Source organism: Bos indicus x Bos taurus, chromosome 29, assembly GCF_003369695.1.
Source record: "Bos indicus x Bos taurus breed Angus x Brahman F1 hybrid chromosome 29, Bos_hybrid_MaternalHap_v2.0, whole genome shotgun sequence".
NCBI classification, from domain to species: domain Eukaryota; kingdom Metazoa; phylum Chordata; class Mammalia; order Artiodactyla; family Bovidae; genus Bos; species Bos indicus x Bos taurus.
The window spans coordinates 17,932,328-17,949,922 of record NC_040104.1 but is presented as its reverse complement, the minus strand read 5'-3'; the positions used below and the strand labels follow the sequence as shown (position 1 = coordinate 17,949,922).

Here is a 17,595-nt window from a genome sequence, read left to right as displayed (position 1 = left end):
TTGGTGTGTTTAACGTCGGGTTAGGATTGACTTTCTCAAAGATGTTGGTTGTGCGTGATGAAGACCGCTTCCCCGGTCACCCAGCCTTCACTCATGGCCACCTCTGTGGCCACACTGAGCGGAGCTTTGGGGAGATTGTTGAAGAAGGTCATCTCACCATCATCTTGTCTTCAGTTTTATATTTGCCTATGTGTTGGTGTGTGCGCGCGTGTGCACGTGCGCTTGCAAGCATGCAGCTATTTCATTGCATTCATCTGTTCATTCAGCCATTTGTTGAGACTCTGTAACTTGCCACTTCAGTTCTGTTCAGTTGCTCAATCATGTCTGATTCTTTGCGACCCCATGGACTGCAGCTTGCCAGGCCTCCCTGTCCATCACCAGCTCCTGAAGCTTGCTCATGTCCATCAAGTCGGTGATGCCATCCAACCATCTTATCTTCTGTCGTCCCCATCTCCTCATGCCTTCAATCTTTCCCAGCATCAGGGGCTTTTCCAATGAGTCAGTTCTTTGCATCAGGTAGCCAAAGTATTGCAGCTTCAGCTTCAGCTTCAGCATCATTCCTTCCAGTGAACATTCAGGACTGATTTCCTTTAGGATGAACTGGTTGGATCTTGCAGTTCAAGGGATTCTCAAGAGTCATTTCCAACACTACAGTTCAAAAGCATTGATTCTTCAGTGCTCAGCTTTCTTTATGGTGCAACTCTCACTTCCATACATGAGCTGCGCTAAAAGCTGAGCACATACTGGGATTTATGGAGATCTCTGCTCTCAGGAGACTTGGTCGTAAGTGCTTTAAACTGTCTCAGGGGACAGGATTGCAGCAAGTGCCTTCCTCGACCGGCTGACCAGGTGAGGCAGAGGCAGCATTTTAGCAGAGATGTAGAAGCACCAGAAGGGTGGGATGTGAGTATGGCCCAGGAAGGGGGGATGGCAGGTGCAGCAATCCCAGGGATGGAATTTCTTGGCACTCATAGGAAGACACGAAGGCTGGAGTGTTGGAGTCGATTTGAGGGATGTGTGGTGGCTGGTGGACAGCTGTGACCCCTAACATTGCTTGGGTCTGGGGCGAGGCTACCTCCTAGGAGACCCCTCTCACAGCTTCTCCTTGGGGCCTCAGAAGCTCTGGGCAGCTAACAGTGATGGCAGTACTGGCAAGATAACCACCATTCAGTAGCTTTATGTTTTACCAGCTCCTCTCACAGACTCTACCTGGATCATTCCTCCCATCAATGTGGAGGGCAGGGTTTTAGGTAGACCCCAGAATAGCTGAGCCCAGGGCTATAGGGCGAGTGGCTTTTGAACTTGAGCTTGGAGCCTTGAGACAAGGTCAGAAGTCCAGGCCCAGCCTGGTGTTGTGGACCCTCAGGCTGGGCCAGAAGACCCCAGGTGATTGTCCAGAGGGTTGAGGGTGATCAGATGGCTTCTAAAAGCAGCTTCGACAGATGAGATGGGATGTGTTAAAAGCTGATTGTTTCAACAGGGTGGGATTTTAGTCAGGACTCTGAAGCAGGTGCTGGGGGAGCAATTTGGGAGGGAGTGGCCATGGCTGGGCTGGGAGAAGATGTAGGATTGTTTCTTCAGGGTCTAGGTGATCCCACACCACCTGGTTTGTGATCCACGTTAGGCCTGATGGGGCTCAGATGGTGTATGGCCTGCAACCGTGGGCCTGGCTGGGCTGGGGTTATGGAAAGATGGGTCTGTGGATGGTCGAGGTGTGAAGGGCTGCAGGTATATGGATGCCTCATTTATCCCCATGTCCCTGGAGCCTCTGGGGCACCCTGGTGCTGGACAAACAGTCCTTTATTTGGAATTAGGTGGCTACAAAAGGGAAAGTTTAGAATTGGGATCCAGCCAGACTGTTGAGTTCCAGGTCTCCCTTCCAGAAGGCAGGTGGGCAGAGCCTGTCTCCTGCTTACCTCCTGCCTCCAGGAGTGCCCTGGACTTGTGGGGTGGGCCCCGGAGCAGGGTGCCCATGTGCGGGACGGCCAGCTGACCAGCCTGCCCCATGCCTTCGGTCTCTTGCAGCTCCTCCCACCTTTACAGAAACACCTCCCCAGTACATTGAGGCCAAGGAGGGTGGTAGCGTCACCATGACCTGCATAGCTTTTGGGAATCCCAAGCCCATTGTCACCTGGCTGAAGGAGGGGACACTCCTAGGTGCTAGCAACAAGTACCAGGTGAGTGTGGGTCTGTCACGGGCTGCTGCACCCCCTCCTTGCTGCCCCCCGCCTCCTGTCCTGCCACCAATTCACCTTTGCGGAGGCACAGGTAGGGCTGGAGGCGGCAGGCGGACTGGGCGGTACCTGTGACCTTGGAGGTTCCCCAGTGCACAGGCCCCGAGGCCCCCTCCACCTGGGAAGGCGTTGGTGGGGCCCAGGGTGGGAGCTGAATCCGTCTCCTTGGCTCCAGGTGAGTGAGGGTAGCCTGACGGTGACGTCGGTCAGTCGGGAGGACAGAGGCGCCTACACCTGCCGTGCATACAGCATCCAGGGGGAGGCGGTGCACACCACCCACCTGCTCGTCCAAGGTGAGGCCTCTTGAAGGGAGTCCTGGCCCCACTGAGCTGGGGGTCTTCCCAGGGTGTGGGTGGCTTAGCTGGGGATGGTAGGGAACCGGGTGGGATCTCATCCCTGTGTTGCGGGCTCCCTTGGTGGCCCTCAGTGGCCCTCCCATGGGGTGGCAGGAAGCGCCATGCCGACTGGGTTTCTGGTTTCTCTGAATGTCCAGGTGGTGTCCTGTGGTGTCTCCACCTTCCCCGGGGGAGGACTGCCCCCTCCCCCACCAGACTCCATCCTCTGGTGACTGCCTTAATAAGTAAGGGTTTGAATTGAGTCCAACCCCAGAGGCTTAAATAACATGAAGGGCATTTGGCAGGGCTCGTGTCTGTGGGGTCAGCACCTGTGATGCTCTGCCTGGGGCCCTGAGCCCCCCAGAAGGGGTGGCCTCTGTCCACCTGCTCCACTTCCCCCACCCCTGCTGGAGGGAGCTGCGGGGGTGGCTGCACCTGGCCTCCTGACTTGGGCAAGAGCTGGTGACAGCCACAGGATGTCTGGAAAGTCAGCACCAGGGCTGCTGGAACTCCAGCCGTGTCCTCTGCTTCTCCTGCCTCCTCTCCCTGATGCCCCTTCACCTGTGGTCAGCCTCTTACTCCTCTAGAGGCAGGCCGGTTCCTTTTGTGGGTCGAGAGAGTGGCCTTCCTCCTTGCTGTGTGTTTGTATCTATGGAGGGGTTAGTTGGCTATTCAGGGGGCCAGGTTGGCAGAGGGACTGTGCATGGGTGGGTGTCTGCCACGAGCTGTGTGCAGCCACACCTGTGGACCCCGTGCATCCTTGGGACCTGCAGGGTGAGTAAGAACCTGAGCACAGGCAGCAGCTGGATGCGTCTCCATGACAACTGCTCAGTTGTGCTGCCTGCTTCTGGACCAGTGCTGGCTCAGTTCCTCCCGGGGCTAGGGGCGCCCCTTTCTGAGGGGCAGAGCTCCCGCAGCTGGTGCTGTGGTCCCCCCCGCCCCAGGAGAGGTCACATTTGTCCCTGTCCCCCAGGGCCTCCCTTCATCGTCTCACCTCCTGAGAACATCACTGTCAACATCTCCCAGGACGCGTTGCTCACCTGCCGGGCGGAGGCCTACCCCGGCAACCTCACCTACACCTGGTACTGGCAGGATGAGAACGTCTACTTCCAGAAGTGAGTGCACGCTCTGCCCTGAGCCCAGCCAGGCCTCCCAGGGGCGAGGCTTCCCAGCAGGGACTGCCCTTGGGCTCTGGGAGCTGGTTGGGATGGGAGGGTGGGCTGGGGTCCCCTTCCTGTGCTCCGGGCGCTGAGACCAGTGTCAGTGTGGGGGGTGTCTATCCCACGCATCAGCCATGGGGAGGACTCCCGGGCACAGTGCCCTGGCATCACATGGAAGACCCTCTCCTCCATGTGTCCTGTGTCCCTGCAGCGACCTGAAGCTGCGGGTGCGGATCCTCATCGACGGGACCCTGATCATCTTCCGGGTGAAGCCAGAGGATGCGGGGAAGTACACCTGCGTGCCCAGCAACAGCCTCGGGCGCTCGCCCTCGGCCTCGGCGTACCTCACTGTGCAGTGTGAGTGGGCGCACTGGCCATGCTGGGGACGGGAGGGTGGCCTCAGGGAAGGTGGGCAGAGGAGGGGCCAGGGCGAGGGAGGGGGTCAGCCCTGGAGGAGGCCCGACCGGGGCTGGTTAGTGCACATGAATGGAGCCCGCTCTGGGTCCTTCTCCCAGCCATGCGGTTGTCCCTGTCCACTGATCCATCCCACCAGCCTCACCCTGGCTGGGCTCAGGGCCAGGCTGGCCTTCCGGACACTGTCCTTGTGCTGGTGCTGGCCAGATCCTCTGTTTGCACCTGGAATGAGGTGCTTTTTCTCACTATCTGAGGATGTGTGTGGCTCACACCTGGTGGGGTGACTGTCCTGCCAGGTCTCTGCTCCCCCGCTGTATTGGTAAGGGGCACAGGCCCTCTCCCAGTGGCTCATCCACTCCTGCCAGCACCAGGCCCCTCTGGGCCTTCCCTCTGCAGCTCTCGGGGCTGCCCGAGACCCAGAGCAGCCGAGGGCTTCTGTGCAGCATCGTTCAGCTTGCTGGTTGTGGTGGGGAGAGGAAGTGTGATGAGGGCTTGTCCCTCCCTCCTGATTGGCCGATGGCTCTGTCACTCAGGCAACATGGTCCCCTTTTGATGCAGTAGATGACAGGCACTCCATCACTTGACGGCTTGTGTGGGAGAACCAGCTCCCCCACAGCACGGAGGGGCAGGCAGGCGAGAGTGTGACTGTCTGGAGAGGGCCTGGAGCGGTGTCTGAGCTGAGGATGTGAGCAGAACAGCTGGTGACCCAGGAGACCAGCAGAGCAGGGGCCTGGTGGGGGGCTGCCCGAGTGCTGGCCTCATGCCCTCATCCAGTGTTGCTGCTGCTGGGGTCAGAGGCCTCCTCCCCAGTTTCCACAGCAGAGGATCACTCTCAGCTGCTGTCCTGTGAGTCCCAGGTTCTTGAGAGCTGTGAGGCCCCAAGACAGCTGTGTGACCTGGGGCATCAGGTCTGTCCCACCCACACCTGCCGGAGGAAGAGGCTCCTTTGCAGACTCCTCGTGGGGAAGATCCCATCTGCTGTGTCATGGGGCACAGAGGGGCAGAGACAGAGGCACAGGGCTGGTAGGAGTGGTCCCAGAGGACCCTGACCTGCCTGGATGAGGACTCCTATCCTCCAGCTGTGGCTGTGCCTGCCAGGGAAGAGTGGTTTCCCGTCTCCCTCCAGCGCATCACCCACTCCCACTTGTCCTTTCTTACCTCCTTCTTGCCTTCAAAGAGAATCCGGGGTGGGGGGAGGAATGAGATTTTCAGGTGGGTGAGACAAGGATCTTTATTTCTACTAAAAAGCAGTGTTCAGAGTATTTCCCATTCATAAACCCTTTGAAAACCTTGGAGGGGAAAAAAAAAAGCTTCCACCATACAAAAGTAGGAAGCTATGTCTAAATATACACCTCGGCCTGGTATTTATGTAATGCTCTTCTGCGAAGGGCTCCAGACGCTGACAGAGCCGCCCATTCATCCCCACCGCCTCCCGGGGAGTTCTGGATCGTTCTCCTTCGTGGCCCCCGGGTGATGACTCACCCGAGTCGCGGGGCTGCTGCTCTTGTCGCCCGAGAACCTTCCAGAGGCTCCGTGGCCGACTCTGCACCTCAGCTACACAGACGGGAGACCGAGGCAGGAGGGAGCCCACAGAAGCAGCCTTGTTCCGAGGGTGTGGGGAGAGGAAGGGCCTGGGGTCCCGCCTACTTGGGAGGGATGCTGTCATCTTACCGGTCTTATCAGTGGCCAGACACTGGCTTTGAGGTTGGGAGTCTAGGGGCTGGGGTGCTGAGGGTCCCTGCTGGCTGTCAAGTCTGCAGACAGAGGTGTTTGGGGGTAACTGCAGGTGGGCAGGAGCGGCAGTGCCTCGGTGCATTCAGATGGGGGTTCTTAAGGATGCAGGACTGGACAAACGGGACGGCCGTGCTGGCCTCTGGGCGGTCAGCCCTGGGGGTGGGCCGTGTTGTCTTGTGGCCCCGCTGGCCTGGCACCTGGTGCTGCACAGAGTGCTGGGCCCTGGGCTGTGGGGTGGCTCGGCCCCCGCTGTGCCTTCTCACCCCTCCTTGCCCCAACTCCCACTCCTGCAGACCCAGCCCGAGTCCTCAACATGCCCCCTGTGATCTACGTGCCCGTGGGGATTCACGGCTACATCCGCTGCCCCGTGGACGCAGAGCCGCCGGCCACCGTGGTCAAGTGGAATAAGGATGGCCGCCCCCTGCAGGTTGAGAAGGTGCTGGAGGGCTGCGTGTGGGTCTCGGGAGGCCCCTGGCTCTGAGATGCTGCCTCCAGGGATCTGGTTCCCGGCAGGACCCCTCCACTCCCCTCAGAGTTCTGGGAGAGCAAAGAGCTGCTTCCCACGGGGCCAAGCCCAGCAGGTCTGGCCATCCTCCCAGACCCGAGATGCCCCACCCCACATGTCTGCCCACAGAGGGGCAGCTCGGGTCTGACTGGTAGGGCTGGATTGGATGTCAGCACTGACCACAGCTCCGCTCCACTGTCTGTGCCCGGCAGAACCTGGGCTGGACTCTGATGGAGGACGGCTCCATCCGGATCGAGGAGGCCACAGAGGAGGCTCTTGGCACTTACACCTGTGTGCCTTACAACACCCTGGGGACCATGGGCCAGTCTGCCCCTGCGAGGCTTGTCCTGAAGGTGAGGCAAGGCTGCGGGTGCCTCCATATGGGCAGGCGGGCTCCTGAAATGCCTGGTGTCACAGCCTGGCCTGCTCTCCTAGGACCCCCCGTACTTCACGGTGCTACCGGGCTGGGAGTACAGGCAGGAGGCCGGCCGGGAGCTGCTCATCCCCTGTGCCGCGGCTGGGGACCCCTTCCCCGTCATCACCTGGAGAAAGGTACCCCTGGGCTCTGGGGTTCGTGGGGGGTGGGGCAGGGGCCCCTTCCCGTCATCACCTGGAGAAAGGTACCCTTCGGCTCCAGGGCTGCAGGAGCGACATGGGGGTATGACTGGGACTGCTGTGTTCCCAAGGGGCAGCCCCGAGGGTGACCCGGGGGCAGTGGAGGGCTGCGGGGAGCACCATGGGGGCACGGCCGGGACTGCTCTGTTCCCAAGGGGCAGCGGAGGGCTGTGGGCTGAAGCCCAGTGCTGACCCCCTTCTGGAGCCCTGAGTGTCGGTGGCTTCTCTTCTGCCCTGGCCGCCCGCTCCCGCCCCCGTGTTTGGCCAAGGTAGGGAAGCCCAGCAGAAGCAAGCACAACACCCTGCCCAGCGGGAGCCTGCAGTTCCGCGCCCTGAGCAAGGAGGACCACGGGGAGTGGGAGTGCATCGCCACCAACGTGGTCACCAGCATCACTGCCAGCACCCACCTGACCGTCATCGGTACGGGCTCGGGGTTGGGCGGGGCCTGGCGCGGGTGTCCCGTTTCGTGGGGCTCTTCTGCTGTTGGAGACATTGTCCCTAGGACCCCAGCCTGGACATTATGCCTGCCCCTCTGGGACAGACAGCCACTGTCCTAACAACAGCCATTGAACATTTACCACTGGCTTTAAACTCGGTACCTAGTGGTGCATAGTGGAAGCTGGTATTCCCCTCAGGCTCACTCACAGAGACCGAGGCCAGCCTGGGTGGGACACCTCAACTGGCATCACCACACTGAGTGGTGGGCCCTGGATTCAAACTCCTGCTGGAGACGTGGAGGGCCTGCTGGACTGGGCTGCTCTTACGATGGTGTTTGGGTCTCAGGCCAGAGTCGTGTGGGACGGGGCCTTTTGGCTTTGCTGACCTCCATCAGGTGCACTTCTGTGTTCTGCAGATGAGCACAGTCCTGACGACCAGGGGTTGACTCCCCACCCTTGGCCCGTATCCCTGATGTTCAGGCCGTCTCCTGCTGGAAGAACCAGCCTCCCTGGCAGGACAGGTTTCCTCCTTCAGCCCTAGGGCCCGGGGCTAGACCCAGCTCCTCAGAGCTTCATGGCCCCCACTGCTCCCCGGGGCCACCGTGCTTGCAGGGCACCCGGGCTCACAGCCCCAGTCATGCGGGTTCCCTTCCTCCCTGCCTGAGGTGTCTGCTTGGTCTCCAGGCACCAGCCCCCACGCCCCGGGCAGTGTCCGGGTCCAGGTCTCCATGACAACTGCCAATGTGTCCTGGGAGCCAGGCTACGACGGAGGATTTGAGCAGACATTCTCTGTTTGGTACGGACCTCTGTGAGTCACCCCTGCACGCCTCGCTCTCTGCTTATCCCTCCCTCATCAGTCCACAGGGCTTGGGGGGCAGGTTATGAGGAGGGTGTGTATCTCTGCCCGCTTGACTTTCCTCTGGATGGTGGGTGTGGTGCTGCCTGGTGACGAGGCTTCTGTGGGCGGGGCGTCTGGGATGATGCCGGGGCCCGAATGGCCCACCATCCTGTGGTGAGTGTCCTCAGCTGACCTTGTGGCCCTTCTGTGTCCTTGGCTCGCTCCTGTAGGTTCCTCTGTCCTCTGGAGTCTGGAAGAGACTCCTGATCTTGGGCATCCTAAGACAGCCCAGCTGCAAGCCTAGTATTAGCTTTATCCTGACCCTTCCCCCATGGTTCCAGAAACCAGTGTGAAGTGGCGCTCACCTTCCTGCCCTCATCTGCACATGGGCATTTCTTTCTGGGATTGTGTGTCCATTGCCTTTGTACCTGGCTGTACATTCATTTGGTGAGATGCAGTGATTGGAGATCTTTGCCGAAACCTTGGGGTTGACCGGCATCTCAGTGATGTGTGAGTCAGGCTGAGGACAGAAGATGTAGAAAAAATGGGAGGAGAGCCCTCGGTTGAGGTCCACACTCACCTAGGGTTTTCCCGAGCCCGGAGCTGGCCACCTGCATTAGGGGCGACATTGTTGATCAGGGAGGGTGAGCCTCAGCTCCTCCTCTCCAGACCTGTCTCCTCAGGGTGCGTGTTGCCCCAGGCTCACCAGGCCTGGAGAGGAGGAGACAGACTCAGGCAGAGCCCTCCGTGGACTTCCAGCACAAGGGAGGTTGAGAGGGACCTGGCCTGTTTCCTAGACTCTGAGTACCTGGGCTTTGAGTTCTGGACACAAACTGGACCTAGGTGGTGAGCTTGGGGGTGCTCAGAGTTGAAGCGAACCCCGTCCCACCCCCATGGGGCAGGTGAGGTACTGCCAGGGGGCTGTGTGGCCAGGGCAGGGCATGTGGCCACCTTCGGGGAGGCCTGAGCAGAAGGTCTGGGCATGGACTGGTCCCCTCGCTGCCTGTGGCTCTGCTTCGCTGTGTCACCCTGCTTGCCTGCTGGGGTGCCGGGTGGGAGGGGCAGTCTTGGGCTAGGGGGCTCTTTCCCCCCTTTTCTCTGCCTGCCTCCAGCTCTCCTATCCTGACCTTTGATGCTGGCTTCTCTTTGCTGTGCTTTCCGCTGCCCTGGCTCTAATTCCTGGGCAGAGGCAACTGTGAGCCATCGGTGTGTAGGGACCTGGCCTCCTCGGGGGTCCTTGATCTGCACGGCCAGTCCAACGGGAAGCCGTCCCCTCCCCGTGGTGGCACTGGACAGTGCGCCTGGGCACAGGCTTCATGGCCGGTGGGGAGTGTGGCGGGCTGCAGGGCAGGGGCTGACCTCTCCCTGGATTCCAGCATTCTGCACCCACAGTGCAGCTGTCCTTGGTGACTTCTAACCCTGAAGGCTTTAGAATCCTGTCCCCGTTGTGGGGAAACGCTCTTTGTTGTTGTCCTGTGCCCAGCTCCTCCTCAGTGACACCAGCCTGCTTGAACAGAGCAAGCCCTCTGGGTCACGCAGGCAGGCCAGTTTTGACCATCCCAGAGCAGCCAGGCAGCTGGGCACCTGGCCTCCCCTCAGGTCCCGCTGGTGCTCATCATTACTCTCCCACTTTAGCACCTGCCTTGTTCCCAGTGTCCTCGCTCTCAGGGCAGGGCCACTCTTAAGACTCTGCTCAGGGTGAGGTTCTCTCAGAATGCAACTGGTTATTCGACCAGTTTCTTGAGCGTCAATAATGCCAAGGGTCCCCTTTCATAGATGAGGCACCAGCAGTGGCTAGGGACCTGGCCTCATGAGGACAGGGTCAGCCATAGCTGAGTGGTCGCAGCCTGTTCCTGACCTCAAACCTGGGGAGGCCAGGGTGCCCCCCACCTCCAGCACTTGTGTGCCCTCTCCTGTCTCCAGTGTAACCCACCCCGTCTTCTTGTCCCCAATCCTCTCTCCCTCTTGGGCAGGATGAAGCGGGCACAGTTTGGGCCCCATGACTGGCTGTCCCTGCCCGTGCCTCCGGGACCCAGCTGGCTGCTGGTGGAAGCCCTGGAGCCCGAGACAGCGTACCAGTTCAGTGTCCTGGCCCAGAACAAACTGGGCACCAGCGCCTTCAGTGAGGTGGTCACTGTGAACACTTTAGGTGAGGCCGGGCCCGGGCACTCCTGGAGGAGCTGGGATGGAGCAGACGTTTCTTGCCCGCTCTATGCAGGCACCTTGCTAAGTGCCTTCTATGACCGTCACTGATGACGCAGCAGGGATCTGTCCCACCATCCCTTGGGGTTGGTCTGGACCAGAGTGCCCTGGCTGAGCACTTTGGGCCCTGTGGGCCAGCCTCATGTGTCTTCGGGTGGATGGAAGAGCTTTGGTTTCATCCTTCATGGCTGACCACCTGTTTCCGTTTTCCTGTGGCCTTGTAGGGGGATTAGGGGTCCTTTCTCCTCCTCCTGTTCTCTGCTGGTTCCTTCCTTTGGCCCCCAGCCTCATTTGGTGGCAGGCGTGCACCCATCTCCTCCTTCCTGACCCAGGGGCCCGGGAGGGGCCGTGCCCTCCTGGCTGCTGTTGCATTTGTCCCCTGTCTGCGGCCAGCGAGGGCAGCCGTGACCGGGCAGCTCCACACCAGTGTTGCCCGGGGTCCTTTATTGCCACCGAGGGGGCAGCTGTGGAGGAAGGCTCACCCTGCCCCAGAGAGCCCCCCATGGGGGCCAGCTTTCCACCTGGGCCAGAGGGGACTGTAGGGACAGGGCAGTGCTGAGGGAAGGTGTTCCTCCTCCTCTGGAAGGGAACGAAAGTATCTTTTTAAAGATACCACCTTAGTTGCCAGTGGTTCCTGATGTTTTTCCTGTGAGGGCCATGATGCCATCCCTCGTCCGCCAGTATTGTTGGATGCGCTCTGGAGATAGAATCAGGAAGCTCAGGCCCGCTGCCCGGCCTCCTTCCTTTGGATCAGGAGGGCTCTTCGTGTGACTGGTCCTTAAATTGACGCCTGCTCCCAGGGGATGTGACCCTCACCGCCTTGGGGTCCCTGTGCCGCAGGAACACGTGGGTAGAGGGGGTTCAGCAGCCTCAGCAACCCCCTCATCATCTTCCCCCCGCCCTGCAGCATTCCCTGTCACAACTCCAGAACCCCTGGTGCTGGTTACCCCACCGAGGTGCCTCACAGCCAACCGGACCCAGCAGGGCGTGCTCCTGTCCTGGCTCCCACCTGCCAACCACAGCTTCCCCATCGACCGCTACATCCTGGAGTTCCGCGTCGGAGAGCGCTGGGAGACACTGGACGATGGCATTCCTGGCACCGAGTTGGACTTCTTTGCCAGGGACCTATCACAGGTGCGGAGCCTGGTGTTTGCTGGAAGTGATCGTGAATTGCTTCTAGAATCACTGGGAGCTCAGGTGTCGGGAGGCTGTCTGCATACTGCCACACCTGCACTCCTGCTCTCCCAGGGCTGCTGCCAGGGTTTGGGCAAGGTCTGCAAGTTCAGGGCCAGCCCTGAGGGGTCTCCACATGCCGCCAAAAGCCAGGGAGCGCAGGGCGGGCTGGAGTCCGACATGGGCAGCCCAGGGTGGGAGCCCTCCTTCAGCAGTTCTCAGCCCCTGGAGAACATGGTATTTTTTTCCCAGCTGACTCCCCTTATACCTTGGCGTCTCTCTAGCTGGAGAGAGGCAGCCGCTTATCGCACATGTGCCTGCTATTTATCCCTTCTTCCTTTCTCCCTTCCCTGGATGCTCTAGAGCTGGGATTGGTCCCAAGAGCCCACATTGCATCTCTTTATAGTTTTGCTTTCAGTGACCTCACACGTATAGCTTGGAATCTATCACAGTCCGAGTATTTATCCCATGGAAATTGGCAGATAGCCCAAGTTGCAGAGTTGGTGGCGGGGGGAGGGGCGGGGGGTCAGCTGGGAAGGGTACTGGTGGCTGTGACAGGTTGCGCGGCTGACGGGGTGTCATCTCTGGGGCTGTAGGACACGTGGTACGAGTTCCGGGTCCTGGCCGTCATGCAGGATCTGATCAGCGAGCCCAGCAACATTGCCGGCGTCTCCAGTACAGGTACTTGGGGTCGGGGCCGCATCGGCACACCAGCTCGTGTGGGGAGAGGCTGAGCCGGAATAGAGGAGGGGCGCCAGCTGACTCTCTGTGTCATGACCTTGAGGTGGGTAGGCTTTCTCCACCTGAAGAGCCGAATTCATGACCATTTCTCTGTGGTAGCCACAGAAGGAAATCCAGCTAACCTTCTCATTAGAACAGTCAAAAAGAACTTCAGTCCTTTTGCTGTCAAATTTCTGTTCCTCTGGTGTTATCCACTTGTGGGGTAACGTGGGGGGTGCAAATTGGAGCAAAGAGACAGAAACGGGTCAGCGGTGCTTACCGATGCCTCTTGGTAAGGCAGCTTTATAATTAGGGTGTTTCATTTGGAAAATTGCTGTTTGGTGTTGTTTTCCTCCGCTCCTTCCTCTCCCTAGATTTTTTTCAGGCTAAATAAAGCCAACTCCCTAGCACTGTCTCCATTTATCTTCCTTTCTCTTGGCTCTGGTCCCAATTCTACGCATGTTTCTCCAGTTACAGTCCCTGCCAAGTAGCAGATCCCTCCCCCAGAAGTGGTTCCCTCGGTTTGGGAAGAAGCTTTTGCTTAGCGATCAAGTTGGGGCACATGTCCTTGGGCAGTGCTTGCAGGGCCCCCTGGAGGCAGGGGGCAGGAGGGGGCCCGACGAGCTCATGCTTGGGATTCCTGGAGGTGCTGGTATGGTGGGGTGGCAGGGAAGCGAGCCTTACACACTTCTGTCTTGTGTGTTAGGCACTGTGGGGCTGGTTTCTTTCTTTTTTTTTTTAATTCATTTATTTTTGTTTTTGGCTGTGCTGGGTCTTTGTTGCTGCACGGGCTTTTTCTACTTGTGGCAAGCCAGGGCTACTCTCTGTGGTGTGCGGGCTTCTTATTGCTGTAACTTCTCTTGTGGAGCATGGGCTCTAGGGCATGCAGACTTCAGTAGTTGCAGCACCTGGGCTCTAGAGCTCAGGCTCAGTAGTTGTGGTGCGCGGGTTCAGTTGCTCTGCAGCATGTGGAATCTTCCCTGACCAGGCACTGAAGCCCTGCACTGGCAGGTGGCTTCTTAACCACTGATCCCCTAGGAAACCTGGTCTTGTTTTTTTTCTCCTCGGAGGTGCCTGCTGTAGCCCAGCACACTTCTGTCTTGGCATCCATCTGGGGGAGAGCTGCAGCCCAGGCCGGGGTAGAGGACTTGAGGGTTTGGGGGCACCTCTAGTGAACTGTTCTGCTCAGTGGCTTTATGTCTGGTTCCCAGTAGTGGCTAGAGTCCCTGGTGAACGTCCTCCAACTGCTTCAGCATTCCCTGTCTTTCAGCCACCTGCTTGTAAAGGCTGAGCCCTCTTTTTCTACTCAGCATGATCTGGGTTGTTTTAATCCATGTCCTCATCGACATGGGAGTGGATTCTGGCCAAATGTATCAAAGATATGTGGGCTTCCCTTTGATGAGCCTGCGGGGTGGCACTTCCTAATGAGCTGTTGGGTGATGTGTGATCCTGGGGACCCATCCAATCCCACTGTCTCTCATAAGCTCTGTGGATCTGGGCCCTTCTGCCAATAGTACAGGATGTTGTCTGATGGCCCTGTCCACGCCAGCATGTGCCTGTGATGGCCAGGACGTGCTGACCCCCTGCAGGGGTTGCCCACCTGCACCGTCATGGTAGAATGGGAGCCTGCATTCTGGAGTGACAGCCCTGTGGTGCTGCAGTCACCCTATTGGGCTCTGGTCCTGTAGAGAGGCTGGCGGGAGTCCCTGTGGCCATGTGATACTTAGGCTCCCGCAGCGTCCGGTCAACTGGGCGTGGCTTCCGGGTGGAGCGTGCTGCTTGGTGAGGGCAGCTGGTGAGGTCATCAGGTGAGTGATGGCCTGGTCATCACCTGGAGAGTCTGCCCCATGGGGAGGAGATACAGGTGGCGACTCCTCAGTTTCCCGATGCCCTTCCACCTCTTCCCACCAGGCCGCCTCTTCAGTGTTAGGGCAGAGCCTTAGACATGTGGATCCTATGCGGGCGGAGAGGCACCTGGGGCCCTGGGGGAGGGAAGAGTCTCACCTGTGCTCCACCCCCCACCCCTACCCCCATCCCCTCAGACATCTTCCCGCAGCCGGACCTGACCGACGAGGGGCTGGCTCGACCGGTCCTGGCTGGCATTGTGGCCACCATCTGCTTCCTGGCCGCAGCCATCCTGTTCAGCACCCTGGCCGCCTGCTTTGTCAACAAGCAGCGGAAGCGGAAGCTCAAGCGCAAGAAAGGTGGGTGTCGCCTTGAAAACAGAGAAACCGGACCTCGTGGGCAGAGCTGTCAGCGGACTTGCCTTGATGGTGGGAGAGGTGGCTGGGACCAGAATGAGGGTGGAGAGGTGGGGGGTGCAGGATCCTGGATGGAGCGATTTCTGACGCCTGGGGGCCGCTTCCCTTCGGGGCTTTGCCCTGGGCCCTGCTGACAGCTGGGGTGGGCTCTGTGGCATCAGCCTCAGCCAGCTCCATTCTTTCTCCCTCTAGACCCTCCACTCTCCATCACACACTGCAGGAAGAGCCTGGAGTCTCCGTAAGTGGCCTCCGCAGGAGGAGAGGGCACGGCTGTCCGGGGTGGAGGGTGGGGGGCTCGCTTAGCCTTGTCACCTTAATTGATCTGCATGGTAGTTTCAAGTTGTCCACACTGACAGAGGAAGCAGACAACTCAAGAGAGCAGATGAACTGTTTCTCTTTGGCTTTAGAATATATTTCTTTGATGTTTTTTCTTTTCCCACATCCTAACAGATGTATCTTCTTTATATGTTTTGGTTAAGTTAATAGTAAAAGGAGCTTGCATTTCTTGAGCAATATAGGAGTCAAGTTGCAGGTGTGACTAGAGAGAAGTGTCAAATAGTAGTAGCAGATGGAATAAGCGTAGGAACAGGGTGTCCGTTTGGAAAACGGACAGCGCCCACCTAGCCAGTTGAGAGCCAGGCAGAGTATCTCATGCCAGAACGCGTGGCCCCACGGCCGTTCCTCCTCACTGTCACCCTGCCAAGTGATTCAGGTACTTGGCGGGAAGAACAGAAAGAAGTCATGTCCTCCAAGCCCCCCTCACGCCGTCTGCTCTCTCCCTGTCCCCAGCCTGTCCTCTGGCAAGGTCAGCCCTGAGAGCATCCGCACGCTCCGTGCCCCGTCCGAGTCCTCCGATGACCAGGGCCAGCCGGCAGCCAAGAGGATGCTGAGCCCCTCGCGTGAGAAGGAGTTGTCCTTGTATAAGAAGACCAAGAGGGCCATCAGCAGCAAGAAGTACAGTGTGGCCAAGGCGGAGGCCGAGGCGGAGGCCACCACGCCCATCGAGCTCATCAGCAGGGGCCCTGATGGCCGCTTCGTGATGGACCCCTCTGAGGTGGAGCCCTCCGCCAAGGCCCGGCGCATAGAGGGCTTCCCTTTTGCTGAGGAGACCGACATGTACCCCGAGTTCCGCCAGTCGGACGAGGAGAACGAGGACCCGCTGGTGCCCACGTCCGTGGCTGCCCTCAAGTCCCAGCTGACCCCTCTGTCGTCCAGCCAGGAGTCCTACCTGCCACCACCAGCATACAGCCCTCGGTTCCAGCCCCGTGGCCTGGAGGGCCCCGGTGGCCTGGAGAGCCGGCTGCAGGCCACCGGTCAAGCCCGCCCGCCCGCCCCCCGGCCCTTCCAGCACGGCCAGTATTATGGGTACCTCAGCAGCAGCAGTCCAGGGGAGGTGGAGCCGCCTCCCTTCTACATGCCGGAGGTGGGCAGCCCCCTGAGCTCCGTCATGTCCTCGCCGCCCCTACACGCCGAGGGGCCTTTCGGCCACCCCACCATCCCCGAGGAGAATGGAGAGAACGCTTCCAACAGCACACTGCCCTTGACTCAGACGCCCACGGGTGGGCGCTCCCCAGAGCCCTGGGGCCGGCCGGAGTTCCCCTTCGGGGGTCTAGAGACCCCGGCCATGATGTTCCCCCACCAGCTGCACCCTTGTGAAGTGGGTGAGAGCCTGCAGCCTGCGGCCGGCCTCCCCCGAGGACTGCCGCCCACCTCCCTGCAGATGCCTGCAGCCTACCCAGGCATCCTGTCTTTGGAGGCGCCCAAGGGCTGGGCTGGCAAATCGCCAGGCAGAGGCCCCGCCCCAGTGCCCCCCACAGCCAAGTGGCAGGACAGGCCTGTGCAGCCTCTCGTGAGCCAAGGGCAGCTGAGACACACCAGCCAAGGCATGGGCATACCCGTGCTGCCTTACCCCGAGCCGGCCGAGCCGGGGGCACACGGCGGCCCCAGTGCGCTGGGCCTGGACACTCGGTGGTACGAGCCCCAGCCCCGGCCCCGGCCCAGCCCCCGGCAGGCCAGGCGCACTGAGCCCAGTTTACATCAAGTGGTGCTACAGCCCTCCCGGCTCTCGCCTCTGACCCAAAGCCCCATCGGCTCCCGCACCGGCTCCCCTGAGCTGGCCGCGCGGGCCCGGCCCCGCCCCGGCCTCCTGCAGCAGGCTGAGATGTCAGAGATCACGCTGCAGCCGCCGGCCGCCGTCAGCTTCTCGCGAAAGTCCACGCCATCCACGGGCTCCCCATCCCAGAGCAGCCGCAGCGGCAGCCCCAGCTTCCGGCCCACTGTGGGCTTCACCACTCTGGCCACAGCCTACCCCTCCCCTCCGCCGGGCCCCACGGGGCCTGCGGACAGCTTGGATGTGTTCGGACAGACGCCTTCCCCTCGAAGGTTGGGGGAGGAGCTGCTCAGACCGGAGCCCCCCGCTCCACCCTTACCGAGTTCAGGGTGAGTGTGAGCTGGTCTCTCGTGCCCACCGCACCTGATCATCTTCCGCCCCTTCCCCCCTACCCCCTGCCCCTGCCCCTCCATCCACCGAATGACAGGGCTTGTCTGGACATGCTGCAGATCCTTCAGGAGAGGAGTGCTGGTCTTGGCATCGCCAGGGTGTGGTCACTGGGGTGGGGGTGCGGCTTACCTGCCCAGGTACCTGGCCAGGAGCGTGAGGGATCTTCTCCACCCTGCCCAGAGCTCTCAGGAGACCCCCGCCCGGGGCGGCGGCCAGGGGAGAGGACATGGATGGGGGAGGGTATGTGCGTCCCTTGAGTGGTCACCCAGTGCTTCCCTGGGAGCCTGACTTTGGGTGGTTCCAGGGTTTGCCCGGAGACCTCGTGTCCAGCCTCCTTTTCTTCCTTGACCCCTCCTCCTTGAAAGCAGGATCCTGGGGCCTGGCTTCCCTGGGCCCCCAGGCTCTGGTCCCCAACTTCCTGCCCTCTGCTGCCTAGTGAGCGCCGCCCCACTCCCCTCAACGCCCCC

At 60.3% G+C, this 17,595-nt stretch overlaps 1 protein-coding gene across 3 annotated transcripts in view; it reads left to right on the top strand.

Annotated features, from left to right (window-relative positions):
* The window catches only part of IGSF9B (immunoglobulin superfamily member 9B), a 51,801-nt gene that overhangs the window by 14,020 nt on the left and 20,186 nt on the right, over positions 1–17,595 (top strand). For 2 of the 3 annotated variants that reach the window (XM_027531629.1, XM_027531631.1), the window contains exons 4-18: positions 2,026–2,177; positions 2,410–2,527; positions 3,543–3,684; positions 3,941–4,086; positions 6,171–6,313; positions 6,595–6,735; positions 6,818–6,934; positions 7,267–7,417; positions 8,119–8,242; positions 10,246–10,421; positions 11,382–11,608; positions 12,244–12,328; positions 14,410–14,571; positions 14,821–14,866; positions 15,418–17,067. In XM_027531629.1, coding sequence (XP_027387430.1) covers positions 2,026–2,177; positions 2,410–2,527; positions 3,543–3,684; positions 3,941–4,086; positions 6,171–6,313; positions 6,595–6,735; positions 6,818–6,934; positions 7,267–7,417; positions 8,119–8,242; positions 10,246–10,421; positions 11,382–11,608; positions 12,244–12,328; positions 14,410–14,571; positions 14,821–14,866; positions 15,418–17,067 — 3,580 coding nt within the window. The remainder of the gene's footprint in view (positions 1–2,025; positions 2,178–2,409; positions 2,528–3,542; positions 3,685–3,940; positions 4,087–6,170; positions 6,314–6,594; positions 6,736–6,817; positions 6,935–7,266; positions 7,418–8,118; positions 8,243–10,245; positions 10,422–11,381; positions 11,609–12,243; positions 12,329–14,409; positions 14,572–14,820; positions 14,867–15,417; positions 17,068–17,595) is intronic. The other variant, XM_027531630.1, reaches the window with a different exon arrangement.